This window comes from Lithobates pipiens, unplaced genomic scaffold (assembly GCF_037356315.1).
Source record: "Lithobates pipiens isolate NorthernLeopardFrog02 unplaced genomic scaffold, aLitPip1_a1.2 Scaffold_18, whole genome shotgun sequence".
In the NCBI taxonomy this organism is placed as follows: Eukaryota; Metazoa; Chordata; class Amphibia; order Anura; family Ranidae; genus Lithobates; species Lithobates pipiens.
In genome coordinates, this window is record NW_027507758.1 from 189,505,527 (window position 1) to 189,519,677 (window position 14,151).

The 14,151-nt window shown below is 42.8% G+C and overlaps 1 protein-coding gene across 3 annotated transcripts in view; it reads left to right on the plus strand.

Moving 5' to 3' along the window:
• Nucleotides 1–14,151, plus strand: part of LOC143987600 (centromere protein H-like) — a 232,043-nt gene that overhangs the window by 135,187 nt on the left and 82,705 nt on the right. For all 3 annotated transcript variants that reach the window (XM_077486459.1, XM_077486458.1, XM_077486457.1), the window contains one exon: nt 7,114–7,185. In XM_077486459.1, the coding sequence (XP_077342585.1) occupies nt 7,114–7,185 (72 nt within the window). The remainder of the gene's footprint in view (nt 1–7,113; nt 7,186–14,151) is intronic.

Genomic DNA, 14,151 nt, shown 5'->3' on the forward strand with positions numbered 1-14,151 from the left:
GGGGGGCACAAGGAGCAGGGTGCTGCTATCCTTGGCCAGCCAGATTCTGTCATGGGCAGAAAGCAACCTGAGGTCCATATCAGCAGTACACCTAAAGGGAGACCTGAATGTTGTAGCGGATTTTCTGAGCAGGGAAAAAATTCGGGAATCAGAATGGAGTCTGAACCCCGAGGTTTTTCAAGATCTGACAGTGAGATGGGGTCTGCCTCAGATAGATCTATTCGCGTCACGGAGCAAAACCAAAGTGAGGGCCTTCTTCTCTTTAAACAGGCAAGATCAGGCAAGGGGACTGGATGCCCTAGCACACCCGTGGGATTTCCGCTTGTGCTACGCTTTCCCCCCTTTTCAGATGATCCCTTTGGTTCTAAAGAAATTGCAGGGGAATTCACAAGTCTGATTCTAGTGGCCCCCTTTTGGCCCAAAAGGACATGGTTTGCTACCATACAGAGGATGGCGGTGGGACCCCACTGGGTTCTTCCGCTTCCTAGGGATCTCCTAACCCAGGGACCTCTTCAGCATCCGAACATCGGGCAACTCAACCTAACCGGGTGGTTACTGAGGAGCAAATCTTAAAGAAAAAGGGGTTATCTGATAAGCTCATCACAACCCTCTTAGGAAGTAGAAAATATACTACTAGGTCAATTTATTTTAAAACGTGGAAACGTTTTAACTCCTGGTGCCTATCAAAGGAACTCCCTCCCCAGGAGATACTTTCGGTTCTTGAATTTCTCCATGAGGGCATGGAACTAGGGTTGGCAGCCAGTACCCTGAAGACACCGGTGGCTGCTTTATCGGTTTTTCTTGAGAGACGGTTATCTCAAGAACCACTTATTAGATTTTTTTAAGGCATTGGCCAGAGCTAGGCCTGTACCATTTAAGTTTTTCCCAAAATGGGACCTGTCTTTGGTTCTACAGGCATTGACCAAGGAACCTTTTGAACCCCCAGTAGAAGCGACTATCAGGTTGTGGTCGCTTAAGTTAGTTCTTTTAGTGGCTATTACATCTGCTAGAAGAGTAAGCGAGTTACAGCCTTATCAATAGTGGAGCCTTTCTGTTACCTATTCCCGGACCGGGTGGTTCTTAAAACTGACCTGGGTTTCCTACCAAAAGTCTCAACAGCCTTCCATAGGACGCAGGAAATAGTTCTACCTACCTTTTGTCCTTCACCTTCAAATGCTAAGGAGAAATCCTTTCATAGCCTAGATGTAAGAAGGTGCCTATTACACTATCTAGAGATCACAAGTGAGTTCAGGAAGTCAAACTCTCTCTTCGTCGCATTCTCAGGACCACGCAAGGGCTATAGTGCGTCCAAAAATACTATAGCTAGGTGGCTACGAATGGCTATTAGGGAAGCCTATAGTGCATCCTGAGTAGAGCCCCCCGCAGGGGTTGTCGCCCATTCCACTCGGGCAATAGCAACATCCTGGGCGGAAAGAGCAGGGGCCTCTCCGATTCGGATCTGTAAAGCGGCTACATGGACAAGCTTCTCCACCTTCACCCGCCACTACAGGTTGGACCTGCTTTCAGCTTCAGACCAAGCGTTTGGCAGAAAGGTTCTGCAAGACGGTGGTCCCACCCTAGAGTAAGTACTCTCTTATCTCCAGGTGCTGTCCTGAAAGACGAAGGGAGAAAACCCTAGTTCGACTTACCGGTAACGGTATTTCTACGAGTCTTTCAGGACAGCGCCGATGACCCACCCTAGATTGTATTTGAAAAATGTGGTGTTATTGCTATGTTCTGGTTATTTAATTTCAGCATGGCTGGAGGTACTCTATGAACAACTGAGGCCATGGTGGAAGTGTCCGGTCTTTAAAGTGATCTGCAGTGTTTCCTGGGAAAGTGGGTGGAGCTGCGCTCTCTCCAGGTGCTGTCCTGAAAGACTCGTAGAAATACCGTTACCGGTAAGTCTAACTAGGGTTTTTTTGTGAAATTTTTTTTCTTAAAGGGTCAGTTTTTTTAAAGGTTTTTAAAAAAAAAATTAAATTTTTTGGTGACAACCGGAGGGGGCATCACCCGGGCGCCCCCTATGGACGGGCTGCCACTGGTTAGTGGGATCAGCCCAGATACCTGCTAACACCTGCGCTTTGCCCCTCCGCCCAGCCCACCCAAGTGCAGTATCGACCGATCACTGTCACTTACAAAACACTAAACGCATAACTGCAGCGTTCACTAACCGTTTTTTTGGTAGCGTTTTGATACAGTCCTGACAGCCTAGGAGCTTTTTTACCTGCGAGTCTCACTAGTGTACCACTAAATTTAGAGCCCAAAATGGCAAATCGAAGGTACAATAGTGAAGAGGCCTACACGTTTCTTGCATGACAGATAGTGAAGAGGAAGTCACTCATCTGTCAGATTCAGGCTCAGAATACGATCCTGTAGACGACAGCGGCTCCATGACAGATAGCGCTGACAGAGTTGTGGTCCCTGCCAAGGTCAGGCGTACCAGACCCCAATCTACTTCTTCTGTTGTTGAGGTGCAAGATCCGCAGGTCTCTCATATGGAGCAGAGCAGTACTAGTGCCGCTCATCCTTCTGGTGAACTGGCAAGCACCAGCGGCCTAGTACATCCTGGTCGTACATGAGCACTGCAGTAACACTTGGTGACATGGTGAGTCCCATAAGTGCAGTTCAAGCTGGTGAGGTGGCAAGCACAAGTAGTGTCCGGCTGCCACCAAGAAGGCGAACACAGGCCCGTCGTGCCCATAGTGCCCTTCCTGCTACATTTGGCAATCCTAATTGGGAACTCACCACTTCTGCAGCACCCGTACTTCCCCCATTCACTGGCCAACCCAGCATTCAGGTGGAAGCAGTTGATTTTACGTCACTTGATTTTTAGTCTGTTTTTCACCGAAGATCTCTATAGATCTATTTTGGACCAAAGCAATTTGTACACTGGTCAACACATTGCCACTATTTCCCAGTCCTCCCTTGCCAGAGATTGGAAACCAATTACGGTTTCCGAATTTAAGCTCTTTCTGGGCCTTTCCCTCAGCATGGGCATAACCAAAAAGAGCGAGTTGCGGTCATATTGGTCCACTGACCCAATTCATCATATGCCCTTGTTCTCTGCTTCCATGACCAGGGCACAATACGAGCATATCTTGCGGTTCATGCATTTCAATGACAATGAACTCTGTTGTACTCGTGGAGACACTGGATACGATGGGCTCTACCAAATTCAGCCCCTCGTAAACCACTTCAACCAACGTTTTGCAGACTGGTTTATTCCCCATCAAGTTGTCTGCGTTGATGAGTCCCTGATTAAGTTTTCTGGCCGCTTGTCATTCAAACAATACCTTCCCAGCAAGCGTGCCAGATACGGGGTCAAGATGTATAAGCTCTGTGACGGGGCCACAGGCTATACATGTAGTTTTATGGTTTACGAGGGAAAAGATAGTCACCTAGAGCCGACAAACTGCCCTGACTACATAGGAAGCGTTGGCAAGATTGTGTGGGACTTGGTGTCACCCTTATTCAGAAAGGGGTAAGGGAGCATGCCACTGTTTAGTCACTTATTTGATCAGCAGATTTCAGCATGTGGCACCGTGCAACCTAATCGCCGGGGCTTTCCCCAGTGGCTTGTAGATTCCTGTCTTAGGCTGGGGGAGAGAGCCTGCCAAGTGTAATAACTTGCTCGCTATGAAGTGGAGGGATAATAAGAATGTTTTTACCTCCCTTCATGCAGACCCGACGGTCCAAATGACTACGGCGACTGGTGTTTTGGAGAAACCCCTCCGTGTCCATGAATATACCATAACCAAAATATGGGAGGGATGGACCTCAATGGCCGTAAGGCCAGACGCTGGTACTAGAAAGTGTCTATTTATTTCAATTGGCTTTGCTGAATTCTCATGTGCTATACAGAGCTTCAGGACGGACTGGATCCTTCCTTAAATTCCAGGAAGAGATAGTCGGAGCCCTTCTGTTTCCAGACTGTGCTCCACCTTGCCTTCCCCAACCAAATGCAGTAAGCCGGCTGCATGAGAGGCATTTTCCTTATGTCCTCCAGAGTACCCCTACCCAACGAGCCTCCCAAAGAAGATGCTGTGTCTGCAGCAAACGCGGATATAGGCCTGACACCTGCTATTTTTGTCCCTCCTGTCCTGGTCTTTGCATTGGTGAATGTTTTGAATGCTACCATACACTAGTTGAGTATTAGTGTAGAGTACAGCATTGCACAGACTAGGCACACTTTCACAGGGTCTCCCAAGATGCCATTGCATTTTGAGACCCTAACCGCTGGAACAGTTACAACTGTTAGAACCGTTACAGTTACAAAAAAAGCACAAAAAAATAAATTTTAAAAAAACACCAAAAAATATATAAAGTAAAAATAGTTGTTTTTTTTTTTTTGTGCTCTCTCTCTCTATATTCTCTCTCTTTTTCTGCTCTTTTTTACTGTATTTTATTCTGCAATATTTTATTGTTATGTTTTATCATGTTTGCTTTTCAGTTATGCAATTTTTTTTATACTTTACTGTTTACTGTGTTTTTTATTGTTAACCATTTTTTGTTTTCAGGTACGCAATTCAGCTGCACAGCGGATTTATTTATCTTGACAGCAACAGCGTTTGCTCCCACGATACATAAAGCTGTGACTCCATCGCTGTCGGAGGTGATTTCACCAACACAGTTAAAAAAAAAAAAAAAGAGCATATATGCCGAAGCATGGGGGCTGCAGGGGTGGAGGAGCGATTTGCTCCTACATTTTGGGGTGGATGCCCCCATGCTTCGGCCTATATAAATGGTGCATGTATGCCCATCATTAGAAGTGGGTGGCTGAAGGGAGGTATTTTAATGGTGGGCATACCCACCAATCAATCTCTTTTTTTTCGATCAGCCCACAGGCTGCATGAAAAAAAGATTACAATACTGGTATGTTGCTGGACTTTGAGTGGTTATACCAGAATGAGGCCTGCAGGTTTAGGTATCATCTTGGTATCATTCTTTTCAGCCAGCGGTTGGCTTTCATGTAAAAGCAATCCTAGTGGCTAATTACCCCCCCCCCCTCCCCACCATCTTCCATGTTTTTCTCTGGCTGTCCTGTCCCAACAGGGAACCTGAGAATGCAGCCAGTGATTCGGCCAGCTGACCATAGAGCTCATCAGAGACAAGAATGGCTCCAATCTTCTCTATGGCCTAAGAAACCTGAAGCTACGAGCATTTTATGACTTGGATTTCGTCGGATGTAAACAGCACCATTGGGAAAACATTTTATTACACCGATCTTGGTGTAGTCAGATTCTTTGAGGGCAGAGGAGAGAGCTAGGGTCTAATAGACACCAATTTTTTCAAAAAAAGAGTACCTGTCACTACCTATTGCGATCATATGGCATATTTACATTCCCTGAGATAACAATAAAAATGATTAAAAAAAAAAAATTAAAAAAAATGAAAGGAACAGTTTAAAAATTAGATAAAACAGCAAAAAAATAAATACAAAATAAGCACCCCTGTCCCCCCTTTTCTCGCGCAAAGGCGAACGCAAGCGTCGGTCTGGCATCAAGTGTAAACAGCAATTGAACCATGCATGTGAGGTATCACCGTGAAGGTCAGATCGAGGTGATTTTAGCAGTAGACCTCCTCTGTAAATCTGTATGGGATCCTAGCTGCGTACGGGGCCCCCGAAAACCTAACTACCTATCACAGTTTCGAAGGTCATAAAATGCCAAGCTAGCATAACCCCCCCATGACCTCATTTTGGAAAGTAGACACCCCAAGCTATTTGCTGAGAGGCATGGTGAGTATTTTGCAGCTCTCATTTGTTTTTGAAAATGAAGAAAGACAGGAAAAAATTTGTATTTATTTTTTTCAATTTTCAAAACTTTGTGACAAAAAGTGAGGTCTGCAAAATACTCACCACACTTCTCAGCAAATAGCTTGGTGTATCTACTTTCCAAAATGGGGTCATTTGGGGGTGTTTTGTGCCATCTGGGCATTTTATGGCCTTCAAAACTGTGATAGGTAGTGAGGAGTGAAATCAAAAATTTACGCCCTTAGAAATCCTGAAGGTGGTGCTTGGTTTTCAGGGCCCCGTATGGGGCTAGGCTCCCAAAAAGTCCCACGCATGTGGTATCCCCATACTCAGGAGAAGCGGCTAAATGTATTTTGGGATGCAATTCCACATATAACCATGGCATGTGTGAGCAATATATCTCTATCTATATATATATCTATATATATATCTATATATATATCTATATATATATATATATATATATATATATATATATATATATATATATATATATATATATATATATATATATATATATATATATATATATATATATATATATATAATTTAGTGACAACTTTTTGTAAATTTTTATTTTTTTGTCATTATTCATTCACTTTGGACAAAACAATTGGGGGGGGGGGGGGGGTGTTGTACTGCCCTGCCATTTTAGCACCTCAAGAAATTAAATAGGCAGTCCTAAATTAAAAGCTGTGTAAATTCCAGAAAATGTACCTTAGTTTGTAGATGCTATAACCTTTGCGCAAACCAATAAATATACGCTTATTGACTTTTTTTTTTTTTTTTACCAAAGACACGTGGCCGAATACATTTTGGCCTAAATGTATGACTAAAATTCAGTTAATTGGATTTTTTTTATAACAAAATTAGAAAATATAATTTTCTTTCAAAACTTTCGTTCTTTTTCCCTTTATAGCGAGAAAAAAACAAAACTGCAGAGGTGATCAAAAACCATCAAAAGAAAGCTCTATTTGTGGGAAAAAAAGGACGCAAATTTTGTTTGGGTACAGCATTGTATGGCCACGCAATTAGTAGTTAAAGCGACGCAGTGCCAAATTGTAAAAAGTGCTCTGGTCGGGAAGGGGGTAAATCCTTCCGGGGCTGAAATGGCTAAATATAGGTTACAACATAGGCAACACAAGCAATGTATCCTGTGATATATATATATATATATATATATATATATATATATATATATATATATATATATATATATATATATATATAATATATATATATATATATATACATTTATTTTGCACAATTTAAGTCTATATACTGTAGTAGTAAAATGATCAGCTTTTTGGAGGGTAGAAAAAGTGCACATTGCCACTCGCATCCATTTTTTATTTCAGCTTGAGCGTGGCTCGTGACCCCTTGGAAAATGAAGTGTGCTCTGTGACTAATAAAGAGCTTGCTCTCAAGAGGTAAGTCACCTATTTACAATCATGAATGTGTGGAAACACAATATTTTAGAGCACCCTCAATTCCACAAATTCTTTTTTTTCTCAGATCCACAAAGTAGAACTTTGATCAATGAACTTGTATGTAAAAAAGTTAAAGCATAACTGTGTAAATAACAAAGAAAAAAAAAATTCACAAGGTATATGCCACTTAAAGTGGTTGTAAACCCTTACAAACCACTTTGACCTACAGGTAAGCCTAGATTAAGGCTTACCTGTAGGTCCAAGAAATATCTCCTAAACCTACACGGTTTAGGAAATATTTCCAAAAGACAGGCACCGCTCATGCGCCATAGACAGCGGTGCGCAGGCGCACTGAGCGCGCCGCTGTCAACGGCGATATGCCGTGAGTGGCGGGTCCCGTGCACATGCACGGGAGTGACGTCATCACGGCTTCGTCGAATGATGGCAGCGGAGCTGCGAGACCCACAGAGAAGATGGATGCTCCGGACTACAGGGGACAGCGGTGACATCGCTGGCTCCTGTGTCAGGTAAGTGACACATAATGGGCTACTATGCGATGCATAGTAGTCCATTATGCTTTACCTTTGCAGGGAATCAAAGAGCAAGTAAACTCATCAGGGTTTACTTCCTCTTTAAGTTTCACTGTCATTTCCTTTTTAATATTTGCACTTTCATTAACGGTGGATAGTATAGTTCACAATATGCCTCCATCTTTCTGTGGCTCTTACACACAGAAGTCACAGTACCCTTTACCTGCCCCTCCTCTCCCCTTGTCCATTCACAGAATGCTTTATATTCTGTGAACCATTTATTACAAGGCGTTCTGTAAATAGGAAACCGCATTGCGTTGTATGAGAGTCACAGCTGACCAAAAGTATAGCGAGAACTATGCTATCTAGCCTGAAATGACTGAAAGCCTTAAAGTGGCATATAGTGTATGAGAGTTTAGCAGATATTAATAAAAAAAAATTTTGGTAGGAGTTTTGCTTTAAGTAATCATTATTTTTAAAAATAAACGATTGAAATATTTGTTCTGAAGCTCATTAGTGAGTTTTTTGCAATTGAGTCCATTTTCAATTTCTAACACATAGGGAAGGGAAGTTGCAGCCAGGGTTGGTGGTGATAGAGAGTTATATCTGTAGGTGCGGTGGATAGTGGGAGAAGTATGCACAGTAGTTGAGAGAAAGATAGCTGTGGGTGCAGGAGAAGACCGTTGCAAGGTGGTTGGTGCGGAAATGGGGTTGCAGGAACATTAGGTGAAGAGAGAAGGGGAAAGGCAGGTGCATTGGGTGCCGAGAAAAGAGGAAAGCTCAGGCATGGTGGATGCAATAAGTGCTGAGGAAAGGGAGAGTGATGAGATCAGTGGTTGGGGAGATGGGGACTGTCTGAGACTCTAGGGGGTGTTGGGGGTTGCGGGTGCTGGTGTCAGTTGGAGAGGAGGGATTGTGTCTGACCTTGCAGGAGGAGGGTTTTGAGAGAAGGGGGGAGTGTTGTGAGTGCTTGAAGAAGGGTAGCTGCTGGTGCAATGCAAGAGGGTGGTTTACATGCCTCCCAACATTTTGAGATGGGAATGAGGGATATCTACTATCAAATGTATGTAGGCATAAGACACGCACCCTGCCACACTCCCTTAAAGTAGAATTAACAAAAAAAGGTTAATTAAATCCACAAGGATGACTTCTTTTTTTTCTTTTTTTACCACTACGCTTCCTTTATTTTGGCTTTTAAAATGTACAAATGCAGCAATTTAGAAATTGGATGAAAGGTTTAGCACTGGGAAACACTTTTTGAAAGATGAAAAACACATTTTATATACAACTATATAGATCAGACCAAAATGAGGTGGATAGAGAGACAGAGGGACATTGTTCCAAATCGGGGACAGTCCCTCCAAGTCGGGCACAGTTGGGAGCTATGGGTTTAGAGTCCAGGGGTGGGTTGCCTGAGAGTTCTGTGTGGTGCTGGTTAACATTGCGGGGGGGGGGGGGGGGGGTGGTAATAATGGGGAACAGGGCTAGTTGATGTTGCAGAATGGGATTTACAGTGCTGTGAAAATGTATTCATACTGAAATTTTCCATTTTGTCATGTTACAACCAAAAAGGTAAATGTATTTTATGGAGATTGTATGTGATAGACCAACACAAAGTGATACATAATTGTGAAGTTTTTTTTACAAATAAATATCTGAAAAGTGTGGCATGCATTTGTATTCATCGCCCTTTACTCTGGTACCCCTAATTCCAGTTACCTTCAGAAGTCACCTAATTAGTAAATAAAGTCAACGTCAGTGTAATTTAATCTCAGTATAAATACAGCTGTTCTGTGAAGCCCTCATGGGTTTGTTGGAGAACCTTGGTGAACAGACAGCATCATGAAGGCCAAGGAACACACCAAACAGGTCAGGGATAAAGTGGTGGAGAAGTTTAACCGGTTCCCGACCGGCTCACATACAAATACTGCGGCACAATTGCACTGCTGCGCAAAACCCCGTATGGGTACGGGTTACCCGTTAACACCCGCCAAAGGGGCGTGCACCATCATCGGCAGCCATGTGTGATCGCGTGCACGAGAGCCAGCATGGGGATTTGTGTGTGTAGACACACAAATACCTGTTCTGTCAGGGGAGAGGAGACATATCGTTTGTTCCCACTAAGTAGGAACAACAATGTTTCCTCCCCCAGTCAGTCCTATCCCCTGTCAGTCTTATCTCCTCAGAACACATCTAGGGAACACACATTGAACCCCTTGATTGCCCCCTAGTGTTAACCCCCTGTTAACCCCTTTCCTTCCAGTGAAATTTACACAGTAATCGGTGCATATTTATAGCACTGATCGCTGTATAAATGTCACAGGTCCCAAAAATGTGACAGATTGTGAGTTCCTATTAGCTAGGAACTAGGATATGTAATTTCCTCTAGGTCAGTCCCCTTCCCCTACAGTTAGAAACACACATAGGGAACAAAGTTAACCCCTTGATCGCCCCCTAGTGTTAACCCCTTCCCTGCCAGTGACATTTTTACAGTAATTAATGCATTTTTATAGCACTGATCGCTATATAAATGCCAATGGTCCCAAAAATGTGTCAAAGGTGTCCCGTGTGTCCGCCATAATGTTGCAGTCCCGATTAAAAGTCGTAGATCGCCGCCATTACTAGTAAAAAAATAACAATAAAAATGCTATAAATCTATCCCCTATTTTGTAGACGCTATAACTTTTGCGCAAACCAATCAATATATGTTTATTGCATATATATATATATATATATATATATATATATATATATATATATATATATATATTTTATGTTTACCAAAAAGCAGGCAAATCTTCTAGGTCTGAAGTGGTTAACAATATTTCTCAAGAAATATATGAAGACTATTCTTGGTTTGTTTGATTCTAAACTATTCATGCTCATTGGAAGAGCTGGCCACTTTGATCAATGCTGGTGGTCTCCTGCTATTGTCTGTTTATTAAGGTGTTTGTCTGCTAAGCATATCTGTCCCATTGTTAATTGGAGCACCTATTGTCTGATTAATCACAACCTTGTTTGAGTGGGCATTGAGTCACCTAGGCTGGTTTAAATTACTAGTTTATTAGCTCATGTTAATTAGGTTTCTGGTTAGTTTGTATTGTTCGGGTAATATAATCAGGAGGGGATTGTTCTCCTGTGGGTTATAAAGTATGTGTCTGAGTTTCAATAAACAATTCCAGTTTCATACAATCTAGTTCTCGGCTAGTCTTGTATGCTGCAGCTATAATATCTGGTATCTATGTCCAGACTGGAGGAAGTAGTATACTGACGGTTCTGTCACACGCCACACTTTTCAGATTTTTATTTGTAAAAAAGTTTGAAAAACATTTATCATTAGCCTTCTACTGCACAATTATGTGCCACTTTGTGTTTGTCTATCACATAAATCCCAATAAAACACATTCTTGTTTTTGGTTGTAATGTGAAAAATTGCAAGGGGTATGGATACTTTTTCAAGGCACTGTACTTACAATCTGTGTGGACCAAGAGAGGAAGAGGTGGAGAGTGAAAGTGGAAGAAAGAGAATAAATTACTACTGAAGGCAGAACTTTTATAATAAGTATTATCATGCAGAAACCATTTTGGGACTTTACTTCCCTCCAACCAAAACTGATAAGTAAGTCTCTGTGCAATTTGTGCTAAAAATAGGCATAATATGATTTTTATAACTGCTTACCTGTAAAATCCTTTTCTTGGAGTACATCACGGGACACACAGCCACAGTAACTACTGTATGGGTTATATAGGCACCTTTAGGTAATGGACACTGGCACACTCTAGACAGGAAGCTTAACTCCCTATATAACCCCTCCCCTTACTGGGAGTACCTCAGTTTTGTAGCAAAGCAATATACGTGTATTAAAGAGGGGAGGGACCTTTGTGTCCCATGATGTACTCCAAGAAAAGGATTTTACAGGTAAGCTAAAAATCCTATTTTCTTTATCGTACTTAACAGGACACAGAGCCACAGTAATTACTATCTGAGGGGAGGTGACACCAACAAAAGTAGGGTGCAATCAGACCTGGAGAACTATACTGCTGCCTGCAGCACACCGCGCCCAAAGGCGATATCCTCATGCCTTCTTACATCCACCTGATAGAATCTGGTGAATATATGGACTGAAGGCCAAGTTACGGCCTTGCAGATTTGAGCCATGGAGGCTTGATGATGCACTGCCCACGAAGTACGAAGCCCTGGTGGAATGCACTTTTGATTTGAAAAGGTGTAACTTTCCTCTTCAAACCATAAGCTTGAATAATTACCTGCCAAATCCATTTGACAATAGTGGATTTCGACGCTGCCTGTCCTTTCCTACAACCTTCAGGCAACACAAACGAGCATCTGTTTTCCGAAACTGAGCAGTCGCCTTCAAATAGATTTTGACTGATTGCCTTCACTACATCCAAAGAATGTAGTGACTCTTCTTCCGTAGAACAGGGTTCTGGAAAAATGAAGGCCAAAAAATATCCTGATTTAAATGAAAACCTGAAACCACCTTTGACAGAAAGCTAGGATGAGGATGCATTACCACCTTATTCTCATGAATAATTAAATATGGCTCTTTACAAGAAAGAGCAGCTAATTCTGATACCCTTCTTGCAGAAGATATGGCAACCAGAAACCAACTTCCTTGTGAAAAGGATCAAGGGAGTATGTTTTATCGGCTCAAAAAGGCTGTTTATGTAAAACCAAATCCAAGTCCCAAGGTTTTACAGGTGAACTAACCGGCGAATTAAACCTTTTCACCCCCTGTATAAAATGATGGACTAGGAAATGGGAAGAAAGTGGTCGTTGGAACAATACTGATAAGGATGAGACCTGGCCTTTGATGGTACTCAAGACCAGGTTTATTTCTAATCCTATTTGCAGAAAAGCAAGACTTCTACCTATAACATACTTTCTAAGATGCCAACCCCTGGACTCGCACCAGGAAATATATGCCTTCCAGACTCTATGATAAATGGTTCTGGAAGCTGGCTTCCTTGTATTAATCAAGGTACATTTCCATGAGCCTGAAAGCCCACAATTCTTCAGAATGTGTATTTCAATAGCCAAACCATTTAAATTCAGCATTTGTAAGGTAGGGTGGAACAACGCAATAGCAGGTCTGGATGTGGTGGTAGGGTCCATGGGGCCCCTACCGCCATCTTTACGATCACTGCATACCAAAATGTTCTGGCCACAAGAACCACGACTTCCCTGCCTGCTTGATCCTGCGAAGACATCGTGATAGCAGCAGAATAGGAGGGAATTCATAACTCTGTAAAAAAAAAAACTGATTCCACGGGGTCACCAATGCATCTGTTCCGTATGCGAATGGATCCCTTGTTCTTGACACAAAGTTTACGATTTTGTTGTTGAACCTGAACAGATCTACGCCCAGGGTCCCGCATCTTTGGCATATAGCCAGGAAGATGTCGGGGTGAAGGGACCATTCCTTCAGGAACAACTGCTGGTGACTCAAGTAAGCCGCCTGCCAATTTTCTACCCCTGGGATGAAGATTGCCAATATGCATGGCACATGCCTTTCTGCCCAGGTTAGGATATGGTTTACCTCTCCCTGGGCTGCATGACTTCTGGTGCCCCCTTAGCGATTGATATAAGCCACTGCTGTGGCATAGTTGGATTGAATCCTGACAGGACAATTCCGCAACCTGCATGTCCAGGCCCTTAGGGCTAGGCACGCTGCCTGAATCTCTAGAATGTTGATGGGCAAGTTCTTTCAGTTCTGGACCATTTTCCTTGGAAAGTCTCCTCTTCCAGGACTGCTCCTCAACCTGCCAGGCTGGCAGCTGTTGTTACCAACTTTCAGGTAACTGGTACAAAGGGTTTTACACTTCTGCAGATTCTTGGATATCCTCCCCTAACTGAGCCTCTGGCACACCTTTGGCAACAGACGCATTGGAAAATCCTAGCGCTTGGACCCTCTTGCTTCAGGTATACAGCATACTGTTTTGCAGCAGTCTCGAATGAGACTGGGCATAGAAAACTGCTTTGAATGAAGCCACAATCTTTCCCAACAACCTCAAGCAAAGGTGAATACAAGGACCCTTCTTTGCCCTGACTACCTGAATCAGTTCTCTTATAGCACTGATCTTTGCTTGGAGTAGAAATACCTTCTGCTGGGCTGTATCTATGACCAGACCCAAATACTCTAGTCTTCTTACTGGTTTTAAAGAAGACTTCTCTAAGTTGAGAACACAACCTAGGCATTCCAGGTAGTTGATTGTGGTGACCAAATTTTGGTCCAGGCGGGCTACCGACCGGTCTATTAAGAGCAAGTAGTCTAGTTATGCTATTATTGTTATACCTTGGGCCCTGAACCCACCTGAACCAGCTCCTTTATGGAACTGATCTTTGCCTGGGGTAAAAACCACCCTCTTCTGGGCTGTATCTATAACCAGACGCAAGTATTTTTGTTCATCTTAATGG